Genomic DNA, 25,186 nt, shown 5'->3' with positions numbered 1-25,186 from the left:
GAATATAGCTTACATATCAAAGAATTAATCTATTTCATATGTGCGACTTGGTGGTTTTTGAGTGAAGTCGCTCAGTCGTGTCCAACTCTTTGTGACCCCATGGACTGTAGCCTAACCAGGTTCCTCCGTCCATGGGGTTTTCCAGGCAAGAATACTGTCGTGGGTTGCCATTCCCTTCTCCAGGGGATTCTCCCGGCCCAGGGATTGAACCCAGGTCTCCCGCATTGTAGGCATACGCTTTACCGTCTGAGCCACCAGAGAAGATCAGCGTAGTCACACAGAAACGCAACTGTCACCACCGTCAGTTTCAGAATATTTTCACCCCCTCAAATAGAAACCCGGTGCCCTTAGCCATTACTTCCCTGTCCCTCCCATCCGCCTTGGCCCTCAGCAAACACTGATCTATTTTCTGTCTTTCTCTTTTGAGTTGTGAAGTATCTTTCACTGTACTGTTTAATGATTGAATGTGAATGTGAAAGTCATTCAGTCCTGTTCGACTCTTTGCGACCCCATGGACTGTAGCCCGCCATGCTCCTCTGTCCATGAGATTTCCCAGACAGGAATACTGGAGTGGGTTGCCATTCCCTTCTCCAGGGGAACTTCTTGACCCAGGAATCGAACCCGGGTCTCCTGTGTTGCACGCAGATTCTTTACCGTCTGAAGCCCATTAAATGATTGAACTCATTCAACTCATAATTGCAACATTTTTTCCTATGGCAATATTTTTTTAATGTCTTCTTTCTCCCTAGTTACTCACTTTTTGGAATATCTGTAGCAATGGTGGTAGGGACAGTAGAAGTAGAGTGAAAATAAAATATTAATGAATAGCCATTTAAAAAATAAGACTTCTCAAGGTTTAATTGTTTAAACCAGAAAATGGAGAATGATCTTTAGGCTCTTTAAGGGGAATTTAACTATATAAGATTTAATCATTTAAGATGAAATCAAAGCACTGGATTCAAAGCTGTACAGGAGAAACTAGCTTTTATCTGTTTCTCATATGTTGAAACACTTCTTGGATACTCTGGAGAAGAGGCAGTTTAAATCCTTACAATACTTCTGCTTTATTAACATATTTAATATAAGGAATTAAGCAGACTTTTTATTAATACGTAATTTACGTATAGGAAATGTACAGTATTTTGTTGGGTAAGTTTTGACAAATATGTAACTTCTATAACCACCACCCAAACCAATGGTTAGAAATTTCCACCACCCTAGAAAGGTTTGTCATACTCCTTTTCACTCAGCCACTCCCCTTCCCCCACTGCAAGATAACCACTGTTCTGACTTTTAACATCTAAGTATAGTGTTGCTTGTTCTAGTACTTCCCATAAATGTAATCATGCAGTGTGTACGCTTGTGTCTCGGAGATGATTCATCCATGTTGCTTAAATCAGTAGTTCATTACTTTTTGTTTCTGGTTAGTGCTTTGTTGTATGGATATACCATAATTTTTTAACCATTCTCCTGTTGTTTAACCATTTGGGTTGTTTTGTTGTTGTTCTTTAGTTGCTAAATTGTGTCTGACTCTTTTGTGATCCCCATGGACTGTATAGCCCACCAGTCTCCGCTGTCCATGGGATTTCCCAAGCAAGAATACTGGAATGGGTTGCCATTTTCTTCTCCATTTGGGTTGTTTACCACTTGGCTATTGTGAATAAAGCTGCTGTGAATATTCTTATAAATGTCTTTGTGTGAATATGTTTTCATTTCTTCTGGATAAATATCCAGGCATATGATTCATCAGCTATAGGGTAGGTGTTTAGCAGTATAAGAAATTGCTAAACTGTTTTTCAAAGTGGTTGTACCACTTTGTTCATTCATTCAGTGGTGTATGAGAATTTTCATTCCTACCAGTGGTGTATGAGAATTCCAGTTGTTCTATATCCTCTCTAATATTTGACATTGCCAGTTTTTTTAGTATTAGGCATTCTAAGTGAATGTGAAGCAGTGTCTCATTGCAATTTTAATTTGCATTTCTGTGACAACTTATGATGTTGAGCACTTTTTAGTGTGTTTAATGTCCGTTTGTATATCTTCTTTTGTGAATATCTGTTCAAGTTTTGTGCTCATTTTAAAACTCAGGTTATTTGTTTATAATCTAGTTGTTATAATTCTTTATGTATTCTGGATAAAAATCTTTGTTGAATTGCAAATACTTTCTCTGTGGCTTGTCTTTTCATTTCTTTCTTTTTTCCCTGCCTGAGCTATGAGGCATGCAGGATCTTAGTTCCCCACCAGGGGTGGAACCTGTGCTCCCTGTAGTGGAAGCATGGAATCTTATCCACTGGACCACCAGGACAGTCCCACCTTTACATTTCTCAACAGTGTCTTTAGAAAAGCAAATTTTTTCCCTTTGTGAATAGTGCTTTTTATATCTTGTCTAAGAAATCTTGGTCTTACAAACCCAAAGTTGCACAGATATTCTCCAATGCTTTTCCCCCTAGGGGCTTTTTTGTTATTATTTTTAGGTCTTTTAGGTCTGTGATCCATTTTGAATTAATATTTGAATATGGTTTGAAGTAGGAATTATGGTTCATTTCTGCCCATCCACTCATTTGTTCTACAACATTTCTTCTTAAAAGTCTGTTCTTTCCCCTACTGAAAAACATTGCCACCTTGGTTAAAAATCAATTGACCATATATTTATAGTTTATTTTTAAACTCTCTCTTCTAGTCTGTTATTTCTTTCACTAATACTATACTGTCCTGATTACTGTAACTTTTATAGTAATTCCAGAAATTAAATGGTGTAAGTTCTCTAATTTGTTCTTTTTCAAAAATGTTTGAAGAACATTCTAGATCCTTTGCCTTTCCATATACATTTTAGAATCAGCTTATTATTTCTGCAAAGTGCCTGTTATGATTTCAGTTGTGATGTTGTTGAATCCAGAAATCAATTTGAAGAGAATGGACGTCTTACATACTAACAATCCTGAGTTTCTCAATCCATGAACATGATATAAATCTCTTTGTTTGAGTCCTCTCAAATTTCTCTACAGTATTTTGTGGTTTTTAGCATTGAGGTCTTATGTAATTGGGCATAAATTTGTTCTAAATAGTTTATCCCTTTTGTGAGATTATAAATGGCATTTAAAATTTTTATTTTTCTGCTGCTTGCTGCTCATAGAAATACAGTTGATTTTTGTATGTTGACCTTGTGCCCTGTGATTTTACTAAATTTATTTACTTATCTATCTTGAAATTTTACTGTGCATTCCTTAGGATTTTCTGCGTAAACAGTCATGTCATCTATAAATGATTTCACTTCTTTTCAAATTTTTATGCCTTTTATTTCATTTTCTTGTGTTTTTCTTTGGCTTCTAGTACAGTGGTGGGTGGAAGTGATGAGAGTGGACAGCCTGCCTGTGTTTGGCCTGAGAGAAAGGCATTCAGTATTTCACCATTAAATCTTATGTTAGCTCTAGATTTTTCCCAGATGCCTTTTATCACAATAAGGAAATTCTCTTTTAGTCCCAGTTTGTTGAGAGTTTGTATCCTAAATGAATGTTGGATTTTGTCAAATACCTTTTCTGTGCCTATTGACACTATCATATTATTTTTTTCTATTAATGTAGGTGGATTACATTGATGGTTTCTAAATGTTGAACTAACTTTGTATTCCTGGAATAAACCCAATTTGGTCATAGTTTATCATATACAGAAATGTTAATCTGTTTATTCTTAGGGGAAAAATACTTAAATAGAAAAAATATAATCTTATTAATGGTTAAAGATAACAGACTGGAAGTTTATACTGTGACCTTTACAAGTTTTTTGAAAACTTGTAAACTTGAAAACTGCCCAGCCTAAAAAAATAACAATTACCCTTGATTTTAATGTTGGTATCAGTATCATCTAGATGGTGGCTTTGGTGACCCAATTGCTCCAGATCTCAGTATTCTCATCAGTAATGTAATATACATCAGTAACATAAATACATCTAGTTGGATGACTTCAAAGATCTCTTCGAACATAAAAGTGATTTATTTCTATGTCGTATTTGATAGTAATGGTTTCTAATTTCTTCTATACCCTAATCATGGACATATATCACTTAATTCTAATGTAATGAGTAAAAAATAACATGATTTATTACCAAAAAAATATATCAAAATTGAACTAGAATACACAACCATGTGTTATATAACATTCTGCTTTTAAAATTTCCAGTATGTATAGTTTCCATACCTATTCACATTCTGTGGATGTTCTATAAAATTGTTATTTATTTTGCTGAGTAAAATATCAAGAACAGGCTAGACGTTTATGAACAGAGTATAGTTTTAAAAATATAATAGGTTTCTTTAACCTTTGCTATTTTATATGTAAGAGAGTACTTTAGTCTTCTTACATTTTTGTAGTATTGTTTCTTTAATATGTGGTACTATATAATTGGCCTATCATCATAATACATAAAGTAAGTTTAATTGGAAAATATAAGACTTTTAAAACTGTGGCTACACAATTCATTCACTGGTTTATTCAACAGTATCTACTATGTTCTAGCACCTCTGCTACATACAGAGATATAAGAATAGAGATATCTTTACCAGGAACTCATAGCTTTTGGAGGGATGGACAGATTTTTTTTTTAAGGATGACAAACTGTAAAATTATTGGGGCATATAAAGGAGAGAGTCCTCAGGAAATGCTTCTTAGACAGATTGACATGTGTAAATAGGAATTGGCAGTGTAAAGGGGGAGGAGGCATTAGACCAAAGGAACTGCAAATGCGAACACACTGAGCTCTGGAGAAGAATCTACTTAGGAGGGTTAAAGCAAAGGCTGCATGTAGGGGTTGGGCTAGTGGGGAAACTGATGGCAAGCCTTGTCTACTGTAGTTTTGTTGTTCAGTCGCTCAGTCATGTGTGACTCTTTGCGACCCCATGGACTGAAGCATGCCAGGCTTCCCTGTCCTTCCCTATCTCCCTGAGTTTGCTCAAACTCATGTCCACTGAGTGGGTGATGCTGTCTAACCATCTCATCCTCTGCCACCACCTTCTCATTTTGCCTTCAGACTTTTCCAGCATCAGGGTCTTTTTCAAAGAGTTGGTTCTACCATAGTAAGTCAGTCTACCATAGTAAGGAATCTTAATTTTATTCTGAAAATATTAGGGAGGTTTTTAAGTAAGAAAATAAGCAATGAAAAGTATTCTTCAGATTTGACAAGTCAGTCACTGACAATATTATTAGCAAGAATTGTTTCTGTTGGAGAATAATGCAAACTTTTCAATTTAGTAAAGGTAATAACAATGAATGGGTTTTAAATTACTACATCTAGATCTGCAGATTCTGTTTACACATATGCCAGAATTTATCTGTGTATGATTGGTCTAACAGGGATGAGGAAGCATAGCAGATGCTGACATTCCTACTTCTTGGAAGAGTTGGAGTGTGATCACAGTGGAAATGGTAGCCACTGGACAGCAGTAGATAAACCATTGCATTATCTCCTTTATACCTAGGCTAGTAGACAGGAGCAGTGAGTGTATCAGTTGATTGCTATGTAACAAACCACAATTCAAAAAATTGGCTGCATTAAAAAATGATTTATTTGCTAATGATTCTGTGAGGTTGGCAGTTCAGACAGGCTCAGCTGGGATCACCACCTCTGCTCCTTATGGTGTCAGCAGGGATTACATCTAAATGTGCAGTTGGTTGGCAGAAGACTGAGAGCTGCTGGATGGGACTGTTGGCCGGCTGCCTCAGTTCTCATCCATGTGGCCTCTCGTCTTTCAGAAGGCTAGTCTCAGCTTCTTTCCATGGGTGGAAGCACTCCAAGAGGCTCAGGGGGAGGCTGAAGAAAGTCATATAATCTCACTTCTGCCACATTCTGTTGGTCAAAGCAAGTCACTTGGCCAGCACAGATTTAAAAGATGAGAACACAGACTCCAGCACTTGATGGGAGGAAATCACTTGTGGCCATGTTTTATCTACCATAGTGTTTTCCCTCTGGCCATGATTATTAGCATCTCTCCCATACTCCCTCCCAGGACTCTCAGAGTAATGTTCCCTCATGGCATCCGATCGGAAGTCCACGAGCTCACGATATGCATCAGTTCTGTATGCACTCTAGGCTTCCCGGTGCAGCACTTTAGTAGCAGCTCTTCTTGACTGAGAGACTCGTGAACTAAAAAGACAAATTATCCACCCCCACACACCCTGTACACAGTGATGAGACAGGAACAAGTTAACCACAATACATACTTGTATTCAACAAGGGAGAGTGAGAGGAGGCACTCGCAGTCACTCATCCAGTGAAATCCAGCTAGGCAGGTGTTCTAACATACCTTTTTCTGTTTTTCAGACGGATTTCTACTTTGGGCACGTAAGGCTTGTGTGGAAAAACACCCTTAAAATTTTTAGTAATACTCTACTTTTGTCTGGCTAACAGGGTCTACTCAGTTCAGTTCAGTCACTTAGTTGTGTCCGACTCCTTGCGACCCCATGAACCGCAGCACACCAGGCCTCCCTGTCCATCACCAACTCCCAGAGTCCACCCAAACCCATGTCTTTTAAGTCGATGATGCCATCCAACCATCTCATCCTCTGTCGTCCCCTTCTCTTCCTGCCCTCAATCTTTCCCAGCATCAGGGTCTTTTCAAATCAGTCAGCTCTTCGCATCAGGTGGCCAAAGTATTGGAGTTTCAGCCTCAACATCAGTCTTTCCAATGAACACCCACTCCTTTAGGATGGACTGGTTGGGTCTCCTTGCAGTCCAAGGGAGTCTCAAGAGTCTTCTCCAACACCACAGTTCAAAAACATCAATTCTTTGGCACTCAGCTTTCTTTATAGTCCAACTCTCACATCCATACATGACTACTGGAAAAACCATAGCCTTGATTAGACAGACCTGTGTTGGCAAAGTAATGTCTCTGCTTTTTAATATGCTGCCTAGGTTGCTCATAACTTTCCTTCCCAAGTAGTAAGTGTCTTTTAATTTCATGGCTGCAGTCACCATCTGTAGTGATTTTGGAGCCCAGAAAAATAAAGTCAGCCACTGTTTTCACTATTTCCCCATCTGTTTGCCATGACGTGATGGGACCGGATGCCATGATCTTCGTTTTCTGAATGTTGAGCTTTAAGCCCACTTTTTTACTCTCCTCTTTCACTTTCATCAAGAGGCTCCTTAGTTCTTCTTCACTTTCTGCCATAAGGCTGGTTATCATCTGCATATCTGAGGTTACTGATATTTCTCCCGGCAGTCTTGATTCCAGCTTGTGCTTCATCCAGCCCAGCGTTTCTCATGATGTACTCTGCATATAAGTTAAGTAAGCAGGGTGACAATATACAGCCTTGATGTACTCCTTTTCCTATTTGGAACCAGCCTGTTGTTCCATGTCCAGTTCTAACTGTTGCTTCCTGACCTGCATACAGGTTTCTCAAGAGGCAGGTCAGGTGGTCTGGTGTTCCCATCTCTTTCAGAATTTTCCACAGTTTATTGTGATCCACACAGTCAAAGGCTTTGGCGTAGTCAATAAAGCAGAAATCGATGTTTTTCTGGAACTCTCTTTTTCGATGATCCAGCAGATGTTGGCAATTTGATCTCTGGTTCCTCTGCCTTTTCTAAGACCAGCTTGAACATCTGGAAGTTCAGTGTTCACGTATTGCTGAAGTCTGGCTTGGAGAATTTTGAGCATTACTTTACTAGTGTGTGAGATGAGTGCAATCTCTGGGCCTACTAGGTACCACCTTAAGTCTTTCTGGGGTTGTGACATAATACTCTTAGTATTATAGCCACTTAATAACCCATTTTTGATGGGAGGAGAGGAGGAAAGGGAATTGGGAGCTGGTTGGGTAGGCTATAGCCTATAGGCGAAATCCTGTTGCCATTGATCTGTTTGTGGGCAGCACACAAGCTAATAAGAGTTTTGGCATTTTTAAAACACTGTTAGAAGAAACAAAAATATGGGACACAGGCCATATATGACTCACAAAGCCTAAAATGTTTACATTCTGGCCCGTTACAAAAGAAGTTTGCAACTTCTGGTCTAAATAAAGAAAAACTATTTTTTTTTCAAAGCATAGTATCTGACATCAGTAGGGAAAACAGTACATGTAATTATCCTGAGACATCAAAAACATTTAGCAGAATTCATCTATTCTTGACAAAAACTCTAAAAATAGATTAAGAATAGAGTTTCATCTAAAAAGAGCAGGAAAAAAAGAAAAAAATTTATATTTATTTTTATTAAGGTATGAGTAGGACTTCCCTGGTGGCTCAGATGGTCAAGAGCCTGCCTGCAATGCAGGAGACCTGGGTTCAATCCCTGGCTCAGGAAGATCCCCTGGAGAAGGGAATGGCAACCCACTCCAGTATTCTTGCCTGGAGAATCCCATGGACGGAGGAGCCTGGTGGGCTACTAGTACAGTATTACTAGTAGCAAAAAGTCTTTGTTACTTTCAACATGGAGTAGCAAAAAGTCGGACAGGACTGAGCAAATTTCACATAGTTGATTTACAATGTTGTGTTAATTTCTGCTGTACAGCAAAGTGATTCAGTGAATATTCTTTTTCATATTCTTTCCCATTTTGGTTTATCACTGGATATTGAATATAGTTCGCTGTGCTATACACTAGAACCTTGTTGTTTATCAATTCTATGTATAATAAGTTTTAATCTGCTAACCCCAAACTCCCAATCTATCCCTTCCTCATCCCCCCAACCTCCTTGGCAACCACAAGTCTGTTCTCTATGTCTGTCAGTCTGTTTCTGTTTTGGAGATAGGTTCATCTGTGTCCTATTTTAGATTCTCCATGGAAGTGATTATTATATGGTATTTGTCTTTATCTGTCTTACTTCACTTAGTATGATAATCTCTTGGTCCATCCATGTTGCTACAAATGGCATTATTTCTTTTTTTTTTTTTTTTTGGCAGAGTAGTATTCCGTCGTATGTATGTACTGCATGTGCTTTATCCATTCATCAGTCAGTAGACGTTTAGGTTGTTTCCATGTCTTGGCCACTGTGAGTAGTGCTCATATGAACATAGGAGCACACATATCTTTTTGAATTATAGTTTTGTCTGGGTATATGCCCAGGGGTGGGATTGCTGGATCACATGGCAACTCTATTTTTAGTTTTTGGAGGAACCTCTGTAGTGTTTTCCATAGTGGCTGCACCAATTTACACTCCCACCAACAGTGTAGGAGCATTTTCTCTACATTCTCGCTAGCATTTATTTGTAGACTTTTTAAATCATGGCCATTCTGACCAGTGTGAGGTGGTACCTCATTGTAGTTTTGATTTGCAGTTCTCTGATAATTAATGATGATGAACATCTTTTCATGTGCCTGCTGGCCATCTGTATATCTTCTTTGGAAAAATGTCTGTTTCGGTCTTCTTCCATTTTTCAGTTGGGTGTTTTTCATTGTTATTGAGTTGTATGAGCTGTTTGTATGAAGAAATCAAAATAATTTTTATAAGCTCTGCAATAGAACCAGCATAAGAATAACTTTATTAGTATTCTGTTTGATATCATGTTTTAAAAACATGCAATAACAAAGGGGAATATGAAAATAGTGACAGCTAAATGTGAGAAAGATGGAGAAATAAAAGTTAATTTTTAAACTGATGTGTACAGAAAAATCCAAAAGATCATCCAGAAAACTGTTCAACAGAATTATAGAATATAAGACAAACATATTGTTTCCTTTAGCTAAATCTATACAACTAGAAAATTTTAAAAAGATTCTGTTTACAGTAGTACTGAAGAAATGTTCACATGTGTGTATATAGATACACATTTAAGAAATAATTATAAAATTGTGATAGAAGAAATGAAGGACTTAAATAGCACATATATTTCTGCTATGTCTGGAACATTAAATTCAGCATGTCAAAATTAAAAGTAATGCCATTAATATAAATTAAAATAACTTCAGTCCAAATTCCTTAACATGTCATCCTGAGATCCTTGAACCCCACTGATCTGGTGCCCATATGCCTGCAGCTTCCTAAACATCGCCTCTGATTTGGGATTTCAGCCTTTCCTCCCAATAAAATTGCCCTTTCTCTTCCATCCTGCCATCACTACTTTTGGATGGTTAGGATAGGCAATTAAGATAAAATACAATCAAAACAATAGAATTGTGGAAGAGACAGTGCCTGGCACCTGGTAGATAAGTGGCATGAACATGATTCTTACCACCTGGATGAGAGTGATCTCACTGTTTGTTATTGCAGTGGGGAATTTAAAAATGTGTGACACAGTCATTTTCCAAGCAGAGGGGAGAACATAAAATTGTAAGTATTAGATGAGGAGTACTGTGATTTCACTAGGTCGGATAGTTTAGGAATAGCCAGGAAATGGCTCTGTTTGGGTCATATATTGCCTAATTTGGCATATTGAGCCTTGAGCTAAGTGGGAGGGAAACAGAGAAGTTCCAGGCCACGTGTCTAAGAAGCCAGGGGCAGGAATGCCAGTTCACACAGCAGTGGTGATTTGCCAGTGTACTGTGGAGGAACACATGCTGAATTACAAGGACAGCCTTTCTGTAGCACTTCTTCACACACCCTTGAGGTTTTGGCAAGCTCTTTTAGAATGTTATTAGTTCCTCTACTAAAGATAAAGATTCAACTTAGAGGGACTAGGCAGGAATGTACCTGTCCAAAATTGGTTTACTGTTTTTTGCAAGATAATGTATCTTTTGCTGGCATCTTAAAAAATGTTGAGATAGGTACCGAGTACAAGCTCTGCATACAATTGTTATCTAGATATCTGCTGACTCTGAAGTGAAGCACATAGAAATGGCATAGAATTGCCCTTTGATACAATTTTTACTTTGCATCCAGAATTCAAAATCATTCAGGCAGGTAATGTTTATGAACATCCAGCTGTGTAGTAGGCATTGAGTGGGAAAAAGGGAGGTGATTGCTAAGGACTTGGGCCTGAGCCCTGGAATTCATGCTCTGAGAGAGGCCTGCAAAGTATGTTTGGGAAAATCTCCCATCATCTTTAGAGATAAATCCAAACCCCTTCATGTGACCCCCCTCCCCAAGGCCGCCTTGTATCTGGCACTGTCCACCTGGCTGGCCTTGCAGCCTTTTCTTAGTGCCCTCCCCCTTGCTGTGCTCCAGCCACACTGTCCTGCCTGCCATTCTATGAAGAAGTCAAATCCATTCCCACCCTTTGTATCTTTCCTATGAGCTCTTTTCCTCCATGTCTTTGCATGGATTCTTCCTTCTCATCAGTTAAGCATCTGCTCAAGTGGTCCGTCCTGACTAGCCTATTTAAATGTTCCTCTTTCCATCTTATTTAATTTTCTCCATATCACAGCATTCTGTCTGAAAGTTTCTTATCTGTCACCACTGTTTTCTGTCTCACCTGCTAGAGTGTCAGCTTTGTAAGGGTGTGAGTGTTGTCTTCCTTGTTCACCACTACATCCAGAATGTCTGGCACATAGTAGAGGCTCAGTAAATATTTGTTGAATGAATGAAAGAGGAAAATGGGCATTCAGACATTAACCATTCAGCAAATTGGTTGCTATACTAAATCAGGGTCATGAAACCTTACTTGACCTAGGAGCAATTGATTAGAGAAGTCTTCCCACAGAGGAACCAAGACCTGAAGGATGAGTTGGTACTTGGCAGATGGAAGGATGGTGAGAGAATTGTAAGAGCAGTGCATGTGAGGAAGATGTTTGAAGGACCATTGATGTTCAGGAAACCTTAATAGTACATGTAGGTAGGGGTTGGCTGTCGTGGTAGGAGTTAAAACTGGACAAGTCAGTAGGAATCATGTCATGAAGGGTCTTCCAGGCCTGAGAAGGGATTTAGATTTTGCTTTTGCAGAATTTTAAGCCTTTTCATAACCAAGATACTAGAAAGTAATAATCGGAATCCTGTCTCTACTTTCTCATTCCCCTTGACTCTTCAGCCTATTTGTAATCTGATTTGCACCCTCATCACTCCATCAAAACTGTGTTTGTTAAGGTCACCAGTGACCCTGTACTTGCTAAGTGCTTTCCTCCCATCATCTTACACAATTAAAGATCTGCAACTCTTGACCTGGTTAACTTTTCTTTCTTTTCTGAACTGCTCCCTTCCCTTGATATTTCTTGTTCTGCTTCTCTTTGGAGAGAGTTAACGTATCAGTCTCCTTTGTAGGCTGCTCTTTAGCACCACCATCTGCGGTTCTTCCAGTGTTGTTCTCCAGAACTCTGTTCTGGGAAGTCTGCCCCTCTCCTCCTGCATACTGTCCTAGGAAATTTCACCCATGTCCTTGACCTCTGCTCGGATGACACCCCAATTATTTACTTTACATCTTTTTCTTAAGTTCCAGTCATGTATATTCAGCTGTTTACTAAAAGGCTGAGTCCATTTGGAGATCCAACAGACATCTCAAACTCAGTATATCTAAAAAGTGAATCCATCATCTTTACCTCAACCTAACACCACTGCTAAATGTCCTGTCTTGATGACTGTGTTATCACTTGTTACCTAGTGGCCTAAATCAGAAACTTTCAAGTTCTTTTGGATCTTTTTTTTTTCCCATCCCATATGCCCCATAGTTAATCAGCTGCAAGACATTCTATTTCTCCCTTACGGTTTCTCAAATATGTCTCCTCCTTTTCAGTGTTACTGTCTGAGGCTTCAGATTATTATTATCTCTCATCTGTATTACTGTTTCCCTGCCTCTAACACTGATTAGTCCCTTCTCCTCCCCACCAGTTCTGTTGTCTATATAGTGGCAAATCTGATTATGTCACCCTGACCCACTCTGACCCCCTCCCCACAGATTGACATGAGCAATTTACACTTGATTTGTCATTAATTCCTCAACCACCCATGTCCCAAGTTTCCCAGGTGTAGCACTTCCAGACCTCTGATAATGATTGCTCCTTTTTCTGAACTCCTAAACTGAATGCCTGTGCCACACCCGGGTATGTACACATGCTGCGTGCCTTCTGTTCTTTAACTGCTTTGTGTGTATGTGTTCTATGGACCAAATGAGGGGACCTTCTCCAGGGCTTGGACCATATCCTCCAGAAAGGGTAAGACAGTAAATGCTATGGACCTAGTGTGCAGTCAATAAATATTTATCGGATGACCTTCACTAATAAGTCTGTCTCTCTTTACATATACTATTGTATTAATAATGTCCATTTCTCTTTTTGAAAATTGTGTTTTCTGAGTTTTAAATTTAACTGCATGAAGCCTTTTTGTTTTTCTAGTAATTTTTGTTACTGGTTTGCCAATTAATAGGGGTTAACTTTTCATTTGCACCTAGCAAATTTATCTTTTTGTAGGTGAGGAATTCTTACAATGTGCATGGTGGTAGTAACAGCAGCTACTTTTGGAAAAAGCAGCAAGAATGTGCTAAATACCGTCAAATACTCTTACCTTCTATCCTTGGGAAGGTTTATAAATTGCAAAGTATCACAGCTTTAATTGGATTTAAGATAGGTTAATTTGATTCTTCCTCCTCAAGAAACTGGGATTTTTTTTCAACTTAAAGATAAGGTATTAGAAATTACTGTGTTTCATGACCTCAGAGCATGAAGGATTCTTTTATTTCTAATACAGGCATTGACATGCAGAGAAGAACTCCTTACCCTTCTTCTGTCACTCCTTCCATTGGTATGGAAGATACCTGTTCAAGAAGAAAAGGCAACAGGTATGTTTCTTTTCTTTGTCATATCACTTGTGTTATCAAAATTCTACTGCGGAAAAACTTGCATTGAAAGGTTACTTCACTGTGATGGTTGATAGCAGCTCAAAATCAAAGCAGTGTATATTAGTGTGATATTTAATATGAAAAATTCTTTAGGCAAATACATTTTTATTTCTTCTAATATAAAAACGATAGAGAATTCCTTGAACGTAATGATGATTAGAAAATAGATGAAGAAGCAGAACAGCCTAACATTTAAAAATGGAGAGTGAAAAGTTTGAAGAAATCAAAGATTCTCTGCTTATTTTAAAGACTGCTTTCCATTACCAGTACTCAATCAATGACGTTTGCAGTTTAGTTTTTCTAATGTTGCTTTTAAAGGATAAATTTGAAGTAATGTTTTGTGTTAGGACTAGACAGGATTATTACACTTAAGGTCAACATATTTTTAATTTCTGATTCAGAAAAAAATATATATATCATATTAAGTACATGAAACTTAGTTTAAATGTTTCAATAGAGGGATTAACAGTTTTCCCCCTTCACCACTTCCGGAATATGCAGATTGTGAGATGTTTAAGGATCTCTCAGGTTGAAAAAAAAAATCTCTTGAATTGTATTTTAATGCCATATATGCATCTTTAATGTATTTCTGATATGGAGCTCTCTTTTAAGGGATTTATCTAAGGTCTTGTAATAATATTATCCTGCTTATTTTGTTGATTCACTGACTCTGCTCTTATTTTCTTCTGAATTTATAGAACTCACAAATTGTTAATCACTTAAGAACTCTAATTTGTGTTCTTTTGGTGAAGTTGTCTTCATTGCCTGCATCTTTTGCATATGTGGAATTTGTCAGACTCCTTTTAATCCTCTCTCTCTTAAAGCACAAGTCTTTTATTTAGATTTTTATTTATTCATTCTAAATTATAAGTGTACCTTTTGTATTATTGCAGAGGAAAAAGCCCAGTGTCATTATCTTTTTAATTAGTATGGAAAATTTATTCTTTTCTCTAAGATATAGGTCTTGAGTGCTGACCACACAGCAGCCCTAGGTTCTGGGCACTGAGGGTGAAACAGCAATATCTGCCCCTGTACCAAGTTCCTTGCGTAGCACATGCAGTAAATATTGTGAACCAATAACTCTCTTAACCCCAGTCTTGGAGAACATTTGTATCTATTGTATGATTTTGAAATAATTTGGGGAGATCTTAAGGTTCCTGAGTTATATCAGAGCTATAAACTAAATACTGTTTTGAGGATATAGTATACCTCTGTGTCTTAATTAATGGTGTTATTAGAGGAGATTTGTAAAGTGGTAAGAATAGTAATGCTAAATACCAGCATTGCTTTCCTAACTCTGTTCTCCTTGTTTTCAAAATCAATTTGTATTCTTTGATTCAGGGCCACTTTGTGTTTTGAGCAGGATAAGGAAATGAAGTGATGTGGGGAGGAAGGGGAGTAGAGACATACTAATAAGCTAGAAGAAGCCCCATAATAAAAATATACTGAGGACAAACTCCTAGAGAAGTAAGAGGATAATCACCTATGCATATTGAGTTTTAAAACGTATTAAGGTATTCTAAATTTTTTTTCTTCATTTTGTCAGATTTTAATCTACCATTCTCAGCTGGTATAATCCTGACCAAAGAAAAGAACTCAAGTTCTCAAAGATCTACTCAGGAAAAATTATATTTAGAAGGAAGTGCCCTGGCTGGTCAGGTTTCTGCAAAAGTAAATGTTTTTCGAAAAAGCAGGCGGCAACGTAAAACTACCCATCGTTATTCTGTAAGAGATGCAAGAAAGACACAGCTCTCCACCTCAGATTCAGAAGTTAATTCAGATGACAAAAGTATAGTAATGACTAAATACAGAAGGTCCCATGTGCTGCAGCATTTTGTAAAACAGTATCCTAAAGAAGACCACCTTACAGCTAAGCTTAACCACTTATCAACCAAAGAGCAGACTCCTCCTGACACCATGGCTTTGGAAAATTCCAGAGAAATGATTCCAAGAGAGGAGTCAAATACTGACATTTTAAGTGAGCCAGCTGCCTTGTCTACCATCAGTCACATGAACAATTCTCCATTTGATTTATGTCATGTTTTGTTATCTTTATTAGAGAAAGTTTGTAAGTTTGACATTACCTTGAATCATAATTCTGCTCTCGCAGCCAGTGTAGTGCCCACACTGACTGAATTCCTAGCGGGTTTTGGGGACTGCTGTAATCTCAGTGACAATTTGGAGGGTCAGATGGTTTCTGCAGGTTGGACTAAAGAACCAGTGGCTTTGATTCAACGGATGCTTTTCCGAACAGTACTGCATCTGATGTCAGTAGATATTAGTATGGCAGAGGTGATGCCAGAAAATCTCAGAAAAAATTTAACAGAATTGCTTAGAGCAGCTTTAAAAATTAGAACTTTCCTAGAAAAGCAACCTGATCCTTTTGCCCCAAGACAGAAGAAAACACTACAAGAGGTTCAGGATGATTTTGTGTTTTCCAAGTATCGTCATAGAGTGCTTCTTTTACCTGAGCTGCTGGAGGGAGTTCTGCAGATCCTGATCTGTTGTCTTCAAAGTGCAGCTTCAAATCCATTCTTCTTCAGTCAAGCCATGGACCTGGTCCAAGAATTCATTCAGCATCACGGATTTCATTTATTTGAAACAGCAGTTCTTCAAATGGAATGGCTGGTTGTAAGAGATGGGGTTCCTCCCGAGGCCTCAGGACATTTGAAAGCCCTCATCAATAATGTCATGAAAATAATGAGCACTGTCAAAAAAGTTAAGTCAGAGCAGCTGCATCATTCAATGTGTACAAGAAAAAGGCACAGACGTTGCGAATATTCCCACTTCATGCATCACCATAGAGACCTCTCAGGTCTGTTGGTCTCGGCTTTTAAAAACCAGGTTTCCAAAAACCCATTTGAAGAGACGGCAGATGGAGACGTGTATTACCCTGAGCGGTGCTGTTGCATCGCTGTGTGTGCTCACCAGTGTTTACGCTTACTGCAGCAGGCTTCCTTGAGCAGCACGTGTGTCCAGATCCTCTCAGGGGTTCAGAACATCGGCATATGCTGTTGTATGGATCCCAAATCTGTGATTGTTCCTCTCCTCCATGCTTTTAAATTGCCAGCACTGAAAAGCTGTCAGCAGCATATACTGAATATTCTTAACAAACTCATTTTGGATCAGTTAGGAGGAGCTGAGATACCACAGAAAACTAAAAAAGCAGCTTGCAACATCTGTACTGTTGACTCAGATCAACTAGCCAAATTAGAGGAGACCCTGCAGGGAAGCTCTTACAATGCTGAACCTTCCTCAGGTTTATCTAGTCCATCCTACAGATTTCGAGGGATCCTGCCCAGCAGTGGATCAGAAGACTTGTTGTGGAAATGGGATGCCTTAGAGGCTTATCAGAATTTTGTTTTCGAAGAGGACAGATTACAGAGTGTACACATTGCAAATCACATTTGCAGTTTGATCCAGAAAGGCAATGTTGTTGTTCAGTGGAAACTGTATAACTGCATATTTAATTCTGTGCTGCAAAGAGGAGTTGAATTAGCACATCATTGTCAACAGCTTAGCATTACTTCAGCCCAGACTCATGTATGTAGCCATCATAACCAGTGTTTGCCCCAGGAAGTACTTCAGATTTATTTAAAAACTCTGCCTACCCTGCTTAACTCAAGGTTTGTTATATATGTGTGTAGATACTTTTTCTCATTGTTGAAAAATCATGTTCAAAGATGTTTGAATATCTTTATTATTTATTTTTTCCTAGGATTTAATTTTAGTTTAACAACAACAAAATTTCCCATCCCATGTCAGATTTTTTTTAACATTTATTTATTTGTTTGTTTTACTGGGGTGTTTATAGAGAAGAGGACAGAGCCATTGATTTTAATTTCTCTGAAAAAAAAGTAAAGTTTTAAATCTATATCTGAGAAAAAAATGGATAAAACGCAGATACCCAACAGCAGGGGCAAAGTTAAATTAATTATATTTACTGGATGTAATATTATTAGCCAAAAATAATGTTAGCTAGGATCTATTGGGACATGAGAAAATGCTTATAATATTTTATAAGTAGCATACAAAAAATAAAAAATGTCACCCATTTATTTAGAGCTATGTAAAATATATATATAGTACCTAAAGTGTGTATGTGCATGATAATTATCAAAACAGTGAAATTAATGAAATTTTTGAATACCATATTTACACTTATTACCTGTATGTAGAAAAACTGGAAAATACAGGTAAGCAAAATGAAGAAAATTAAGATACTTAGAATCCCACCAGTGAGTTTTGTAGATTTTGTGATTGTCAACTCTCATACTTAAAAAATAATTTTGTAAATGAAGCTTGCTTCTGATAGGTAGTTGGCCTTTGAAATTAATGCGTATACCATTTTAAAAACTTACAGTAAAGTATAACATATCTGTGATCATTATTTTCACAACCATTAAAAAAAAAATCCTGACATTCTCACATTGTTTAAATAGAACTGTCTTTGATCTGAAAGTTTTATAACTCTGTGGTGTATTTGTGGACAGCCTGGATCTTTGCTGAGCTGATTTATACTAAAATTATTACTCAGATTCCAGTAATCCAGGCTTGTGAGTTTTACCTGAGACAGAGCTGAAAAACTTCAGATCTGTAGTTTAGTTTCTTTCCCTTGATGACATACAGATTTAAAATAAACAAAAGTCCTGAGTGAACCACCAAGTAGCCAAATGAATGGACATGCAAAGGCCTCCCTGCTTTCAGAGTGTCCATCACAAATATGGAGGTGATTGGGGCATGGAGAATTTATATAAGAGAAATTTGCCGTTTGGGGAAAAATATTCTTCCCTGAATTGCTTTGTTTCACTTGAGAGGCATGTAATCTGTTCTTTTCAAATGCTACTGGAATTATATATGCAGTGTTTGAAGAAGGATGTAAAAGTTGTTAGAAAGCAACTTGAAATCCTGGTCATATCTAATTAAGGACTTCAGCCAGATAATTGATAAAGTTGTAATAGATAGTGTTTAGTATATGCAGCAATGACATGTTTAAATAGTGTATGAATGATGTGCCTGTATGTAAATCTTTTGTACTTTTTTTCTCTCACAGGGTAATAAGAGATTTGTTTTTAAGTTGTAATGGAGTAAACCAAATAATTGAATTAAATTACTTAGATGGTATCCGAAATCACTCACTAAAAGCATTTGAAACTCTGATAATCAGCCTAGGGGAACAACAGAAAGATTCTTCAATTCCAGGTATTGACGGGATAGACCTTGAACAGAAGGAGTTGTCATCCTTAAATGTTGGTACTTTGTATAACCAGCAAGCTTATTCAGATTCTCAGAGTCTTAGTAAATTTTATGCCCGGCTCAAAGATGCTTATCCAAAGAAACGGAAGTCTGTGGTGCAGGATGTTCATATCAGCACAATTAACCTCTTCCTCTGTGTGGCATTCTTGTGTGTAAGTAAAGAGGCAGAATCTGACGGAGAATCAGCCAATGATTCAGAAGATACTTCCGGCTATGACAGTACAGCGAGCGAGCCTTTGCAACACATGCTGCCATGTTTCTCTCTCGAGAGCCTCGTCCTGCCCTCTCCCAGACACATGCACCAAGCAGCTGACGTTTGGTCCATGTGTCGTTGGATCTACATGTTAAGTCCCATTTTCCAGAAACAGTTTTATAGGCTCGGTGGTTTCCAAGTATGCCATAAATTAATATTTATGATAATACAGGATCTATTCAGAAATCCTGAAGAGGAGCAAGGGAGAAAGGAAGGAGATAGAAACATGAATGAAAATCAAGATTTAAACAGAATTTCTCAACCTGAGATCGCTGTGAAGGAGGATTTATTATCTTTGACTGTAAAAAGTGACCCCACACCAGCAGAACTGAGTAGTCTGAAAAAGAGTGCTGAAAGTTTAGGTAAATTAGAGTCAGAGCATCTTTCTTCCATAAATGTGGAACAAATTCCAGCTGTGGAAGCTGTTCCTGAGGAAACAAAAGTCTTTATGAGTCGAGAAAGCGAAACCTCGCTTCAGGGTATACGACTTTTGGAAGCCCTTCTGGCCATTTGTCTTCATGGCTCCAGAGCTAGTCAGCAAAAGATGGAGTTGGAGTTACCCAATCAGGTAAGAACTTATCTTTCATCTAACCATTGTGTAATGTAAATTTTTTTAAAGTTCTAATGTAATGCTATTGTCATTTTGTTTTTCCAAAGATTCTGAGTTTTGAGGTGCTCCTGTATGCTTAGCACAGTACCAGGTACTGTGGTGGACACAGAGGAGTACATGACTCTGTTCTTGCCCTCAAGAAGCTTAGGGTTTAGTTTGGAATACAGAACCCATGTGACAAAATTCACCAACCCTGAAAGGCATTAAATACACATTAAATGTCAGATGTCAGATCAATAATAATGGGTAAGTAAGTAGCAGCAGCAGCAAGTAAGTGTTAGTTGCTCAGTCATGCCCGACTCTGCGATCCCATGGACTGCAGCCCACCAGGCTCCTCTGTCCATGAGATTTTCCAGGCAAGGATACTGGAGTGGGTTGCCATTTCCTTCTCCAGCTATTGTATTTCAAAGTCCACACTCAACAGTCTTGGTGTGGTTCTGTTTGGTGCCCTGCCCATATCCCTTGCCAAGCTGATCCACCTGTGTACCATCTGCTGCAGATGTTGGCTGCTAAGGACTCACATCTGCACCCATCTCCCAAGGTGTGGGGTGCTGAGAGCCAGTGACTGATGGGTATGGCTCTTGGAATGGGGATGGCTCTGGGAGTGGGGACAGTCTCTGTGGTGCAGTTCAGGCTCCAGAGCTTCCCATGGAATTGGGCTGCAGTGACACATTTATTCTGAAACGACATCTTTGCCTGGATTCTTCCCCCAGCATATTCTGCCTTCCCCATGCCTTTACAAATTTCCCCTGAGAGCACATCTCAGCCAAAAAGGAATGCTTAGTTTTAGGCCCTGCTTCTAAGGAAATTTCAAATACGGCAGATTCCTTCTTTTCTTCCTATGTGCTAAGTCACTTCAGTCATGTCAACTCTTTGTGACCCCATGGACTGGAGCCCACCAGGCTCCTCTGTCCATGGGATTTTCCAGGCAACAATACTGGAGTGGGTTGCCATTTCCTGCTCCATCATATCTTGTCTGTGTGTATCTGTCTCCCACTGGACAGAGTTAAGGGAGAAGTCAATTTCCTATTCATCCTTACGGCTTCATCCCCTAATAGAAGAACAAGCGGTGAGAGTTCCCTTCCAGGACAGATAGGAAGGAGTAAAGAAGGGAGGAAGAGAAAAAAATTAGAATACAAGTGCTTCTTAGTGTCTTAAGGAATCACTAAGAAAAGGAATTAGTAAAATCTAGAAATGGTTAATGAAAACCTTGAGTTTCAACTAATCATTTTTTCCCTGATACAATTAATTTATGATACATTCAAATTCAAAAGCAAATAAGATGAGTAAAGCATTGGATAAATTAGAATATTATTCTTAATTGTAACAGGAGGATATTTGTATAAGCACTGGATATATAGTCATTTTAATTTCATATCAACTGCAAGTAAATGGACTAGCTTTTACTTAATATAAATATTAATTTATCATTTGTTTTCTCACTGTTTATTTTTTTTCTTAAAGCATGTTGATATTCTTAGTTTCTTTGCTTTTACCTTAGAACTTGTCTGTGGAAACTATATTGCTTGAAATGAGGGATCATCTTTCCAAGTCAAAGGTGATGGAAACAGAATTAGCAAAGCCTTTATTTGATGCCCTGCTTCGAGTTGCACTGGGGAATCATTCAGCAGATTTTGAGCACGATGATGCTATGACTGAGAAGGTATGAATAACATACAGTTGTGTTGTTATTGTTTGGGTGTGACTGGCAGAGGCAGAAGTGTGTGGGTTCAGAGTGTGACACCGTGATGTGGTTAGAACATACGGGCCAGGATTTGGTGAGGTGAGTTCAATGGGTTCTGTCTCCATCCTCTGGGATGGATTGTATTTACATCTCATAAGACAGAGGAGAGCAGTGTGACATGCTTTTCTTCATCTAATCTGGAAATTTACCGAGAATTGCTTCCAGGAGGATGGAAAGTATTGTTTGATGTCTCATATATAACTGATAGTTTATTGTGTAATAATGCAGGGATAGTGATGACTCAGCTGTCCTCTTTGCCTTATTTGATTCTATAGTGATATGGTTAATATTTACAGAACTCTCTTCTCACTTTAATTTTAAATCATTCAACATAAAAATGACTGGTCCTTGCATAGAAAGAAGTCATAGTTTTTTAGTTGTTCGTGTTAACTTCATTTTCTAAAAGAACTATTTTAATTTTTTCCATGAAACAGATATATACATACATAATTAATTTACCTCTCCTTTCATGTTTCTTTTACCTTTGTTTACCTTTATCTTTGTGTAACTTCTTTTTCATTCCTTGGTCTAGACATATTGGCATTTTATAATCTTCTGCCGTAATAGTTTACATTACTGTTTGTCATATAATGTAAAAACTTACTAAAATAACTACTAATGTCATAATCATATTACTGAATCAATTGGTTAACTGGAAAATGTTAAAATACCTACTAAAATGTCAGAATACCTATGTAGGTTAAAATATCTACCTACCTATTAAAAAAAAAAAGATTATTCTTCTTTTTAAAATGTTGCAATGATAAAAGTACTCTGAGCTTCTTTAAGTGTGTTTTTTTAAAGTGAAGATATTATTAGCATTTTTATAAGAAAAGGAAAATTTCATGCCACATGATACTGCACAGGGAGTTAATGCTGGAACTCTGATTTCAGAGATGCTTGTATGTAGACAATTGCACTCTGAAATCTTAAAAGGAGTTTCTTTGAAAATTTTTCATGTCTTTAGTTATCTAATTTATGAAACACTTTCTAAAAACCTTTGGAAAAATCTTTTCTTGAGCAAATATGTAAATATAATATGTATTTATTTGCATTAAGTTGTAAGAAGTATAATTCCACCTCATTGTGGTTTTTAGTCATCTCCTCTTGTATAACTAGAATGAAATTTCTTAGACCTACTTTTCAGTAAAACTGAAATGACCTGTAGTTTGTTAGGACACCTATTTTTTGAGGTGTTAATCAAGTTGGCTAAGAAATTCTGGAGAATTATGCTGTGTGAATTTCATAATGTATAATGGTTAATATCAGTTCCTAAGATTTTTTTCTTAAAATACTGAAGCTGTCTTCAAAATGACTTTTGAGAAATAAATATCTTATTTAAGAAAAATGAACAAACATTGCAACTTTTGCCTTAATTTAATTATACTGATCTTATAGAGTCATCAGTCTGAAGAAGAACTGTCATCCCAGCCTGGTGATTTTTCAGAAGAAGCTGAGGATTCTCAGTGTTGCAGTTTTAAACTTCTGGTTGAAGAAGAAGGTTATGAAGCAGATAGTGAAAGCAATCCTGAGGATAGTGAAACCTGGGATGATGGTAAAATATCACTGAAGTACTTGTGACTTCATTTGAAAGTCAGATTATTAACTAGCAAATGGTTCTTAATAATATCACTTTAGAACTTTTATTGCCTTATATTTGTAAAGTGTATTGCATCATTATTTTATTTGATCTTGACAACAAATTCTGGCGTTCTTGTAAGCAGTTTGAAAGTGAAAGTGAAGGTCGCTCAGTTGTGACCGACTCTTAGTGACCCCATGGACTATACAGTCCATGGAGTTCTCCAGGCCAGAATACTGGAGTGGGTAGCCTTTCCTTTCTCCAGAGGAATCTTCTCAACCCAGGGATCGAACCCAGGTCTCCTGTATTGTAGGTGGATTCTTTACCAGCTGAGCTACAAGGGAAGCCCAAGAATACTGGAGTGAGTAGCCTATCCCTTCTCCAGTGGATATTCCCAATCCAGGAATCAAACTGGGGTCTCCTGCATTGCAGGTGGATTCTTTACCAACTGAGCTAAGAGGGAAGCCCCTGTAAGCCGTTTAAGCAGTTTAAATCAATGAAATATATTTTTGTTATCACAAACATTGATGGAGTGTCTAAGAATACAGGGTGGAAGAAGACTCTGCTTTTATATGTATTCTAGTGGAAAAGACAAGAAATATCAGAAATAAGCAGTATGAAGAAATAAAACAGGGTAATGTGATAGTGACTGGGTAGTCAAAGAAAGCCTCACTGAAGATGTGTTTACATTGAGGCCTTGCTAGAAAAGATCTATCCAGCGGACACTGACAGGAAGAGCTTTGAAAGCAGTTTGTTACAAAGATTTAAGTAATACAAGGAATACAGACATCTCTTTGTGGCATCCAAGAATGCTGCAGCATAGGTTTCTTAGTTTACCACAGCCCAGCTTGTCCTTAAGATGGAAATAACATTGCATGTGATCCTTTGTTTCCAGGCCGAAAACTTGAATGGAGTAGAATGGAAGATATGGATTGAATAGAGCCAGGAGATTTCTGGGAGGGCTTTATCTTTTTATTTGCTGGTCTTATGACTGTGCCAATACTGTTAGTCTTCACTAAGTTTGCAGTAGTTATTTTCTTCACTGGCTGTTGTCTCTTTCAAATTGAGTGAATGGGAATAATCACTGATGTCCTACTTAAAGGGCTTTGATGGACCCATAGCAGGTGTTTTTGTTTTGTTTTGTTTTTACCATTAAGAGAGTGAAAAGAACAAAGGAACAGCCACAGATTGAAAGCCTCATACATATATATTCATGTGACTTACTTGATTTGTTAAACAAACTTTTTTCCAGCTTTATTGAGAAATAATTGACATATATCACCGTATAAGTTTAAGGTGGTTTGATTTACATATATTGTGAGAGGATTACCACAGTAGTTTTAGTTAACATTCACTATCTCATATAGATACAATACAAAGAAAAGAAATAAACATTTTTTCCTTGTGATAAGAACTCTTAGTATTTATTCTCTTAACACCTTTCCCGTATATCGTACAGCAGTAGTAACTATAGTCACCATGTGGTATGTTACATCCCTAGTACTTGTTTATCTTATAACTGGAAGTTTATACCTTTTGACCACCTTCTTCCACTTCCCACTCCCCCTTCCCCCCTAAGCAGATGCTTTTGAAAAATATTGCTATAATAGTGTCAGTTTTATCATAATACAGGCATGATTTAATAATGATAGATACCCTCCTTTGTGTAAGTTTGCTCACTAGATCTTAAAGAATTTTGGTCCAGGTAGAAATTTATAAATTTCTTACCTATATGAATTTTTAAAAAGAGTACAGCAGTTTCTTTAAAGAGCATAACAGTTAAATTTTCCAGAATGTAATATTCTGTGAGGCAATATCTATATCCCACTGAGAAAAAGGTCCAAGTATAAAATTCATCCAACCAATAGCCAAACCTACTGTTTTCACAGAGATATAAGCAAATGAACTACCCTATGATTTAGGTATTTTGGCACCAGAAAGTTTGGGATAGTACTTTTTTCCAGTTGTCTCAAAGGCGTGTTTTAAGTATGCATCACATGTCTATAAAAATTACTGTTGATAGTACTTGTGCTTCTAGTGAAGATCAAAATTACTTTTA

General features: G+C 37.6%; 1 protein-coding gene across 7 annotated transcripts in view; it reads left to right on the top strand.

Moving 5' to 3' along the window:
• LYST (lysosomal trafficking regulator) overlaps positions 1–25,186 on the top strand; it is a 175,453-nt gene that overhangs the window by 32,591 nt on the left and 117,676 nt on the right. For all 7 annotated transcript variants that reach the window (XM_044942047.1, XM_044942046.1, XM_025284538.2 and 4 more), the window contains 5 exons: positions 13,535–13,625; positions 15,232–17,311; positions 18,739–19,762; positions 21,306–21,467; positions 22,947–23,103. In XM_044942047.1, coding sequence (XP_044797982.1) covers positions 13,535–13,625; positions 15,232–17,311; positions 18,739–19,762; positions 21,306–21,467; positions 22,947–23,103 — 3,514 coding nt within the window. The remainder of the gene's footprint in view (positions 1–13,534; positions 13,626–15,231; positions 17,312–18,738; positions 19,763–21,305; positions 21,468–22,946; positions 23,104–25,186) is intronic.

Source organism: Bubalus bubalis, chromosome 4 (assembly GCF_019923935.1).
Source record: "Bubalus bubalis isolate 160015118507 breed Murrah chromosome 4, NDDB_SH_1, whole genome shotgun sequence".
Classification (NCBI taxonomy): domain Eukaryota; kingdom Metazoa; phylum Chordata; class Mammalia; order Artiodactyla; family Bovidae; genus Bubalus; species Bubalus bubalis.
Note: the sequence above shows the minus strand (reverse complement) of the source record. Positions and strands in the feature narration are given on the sequence as shown.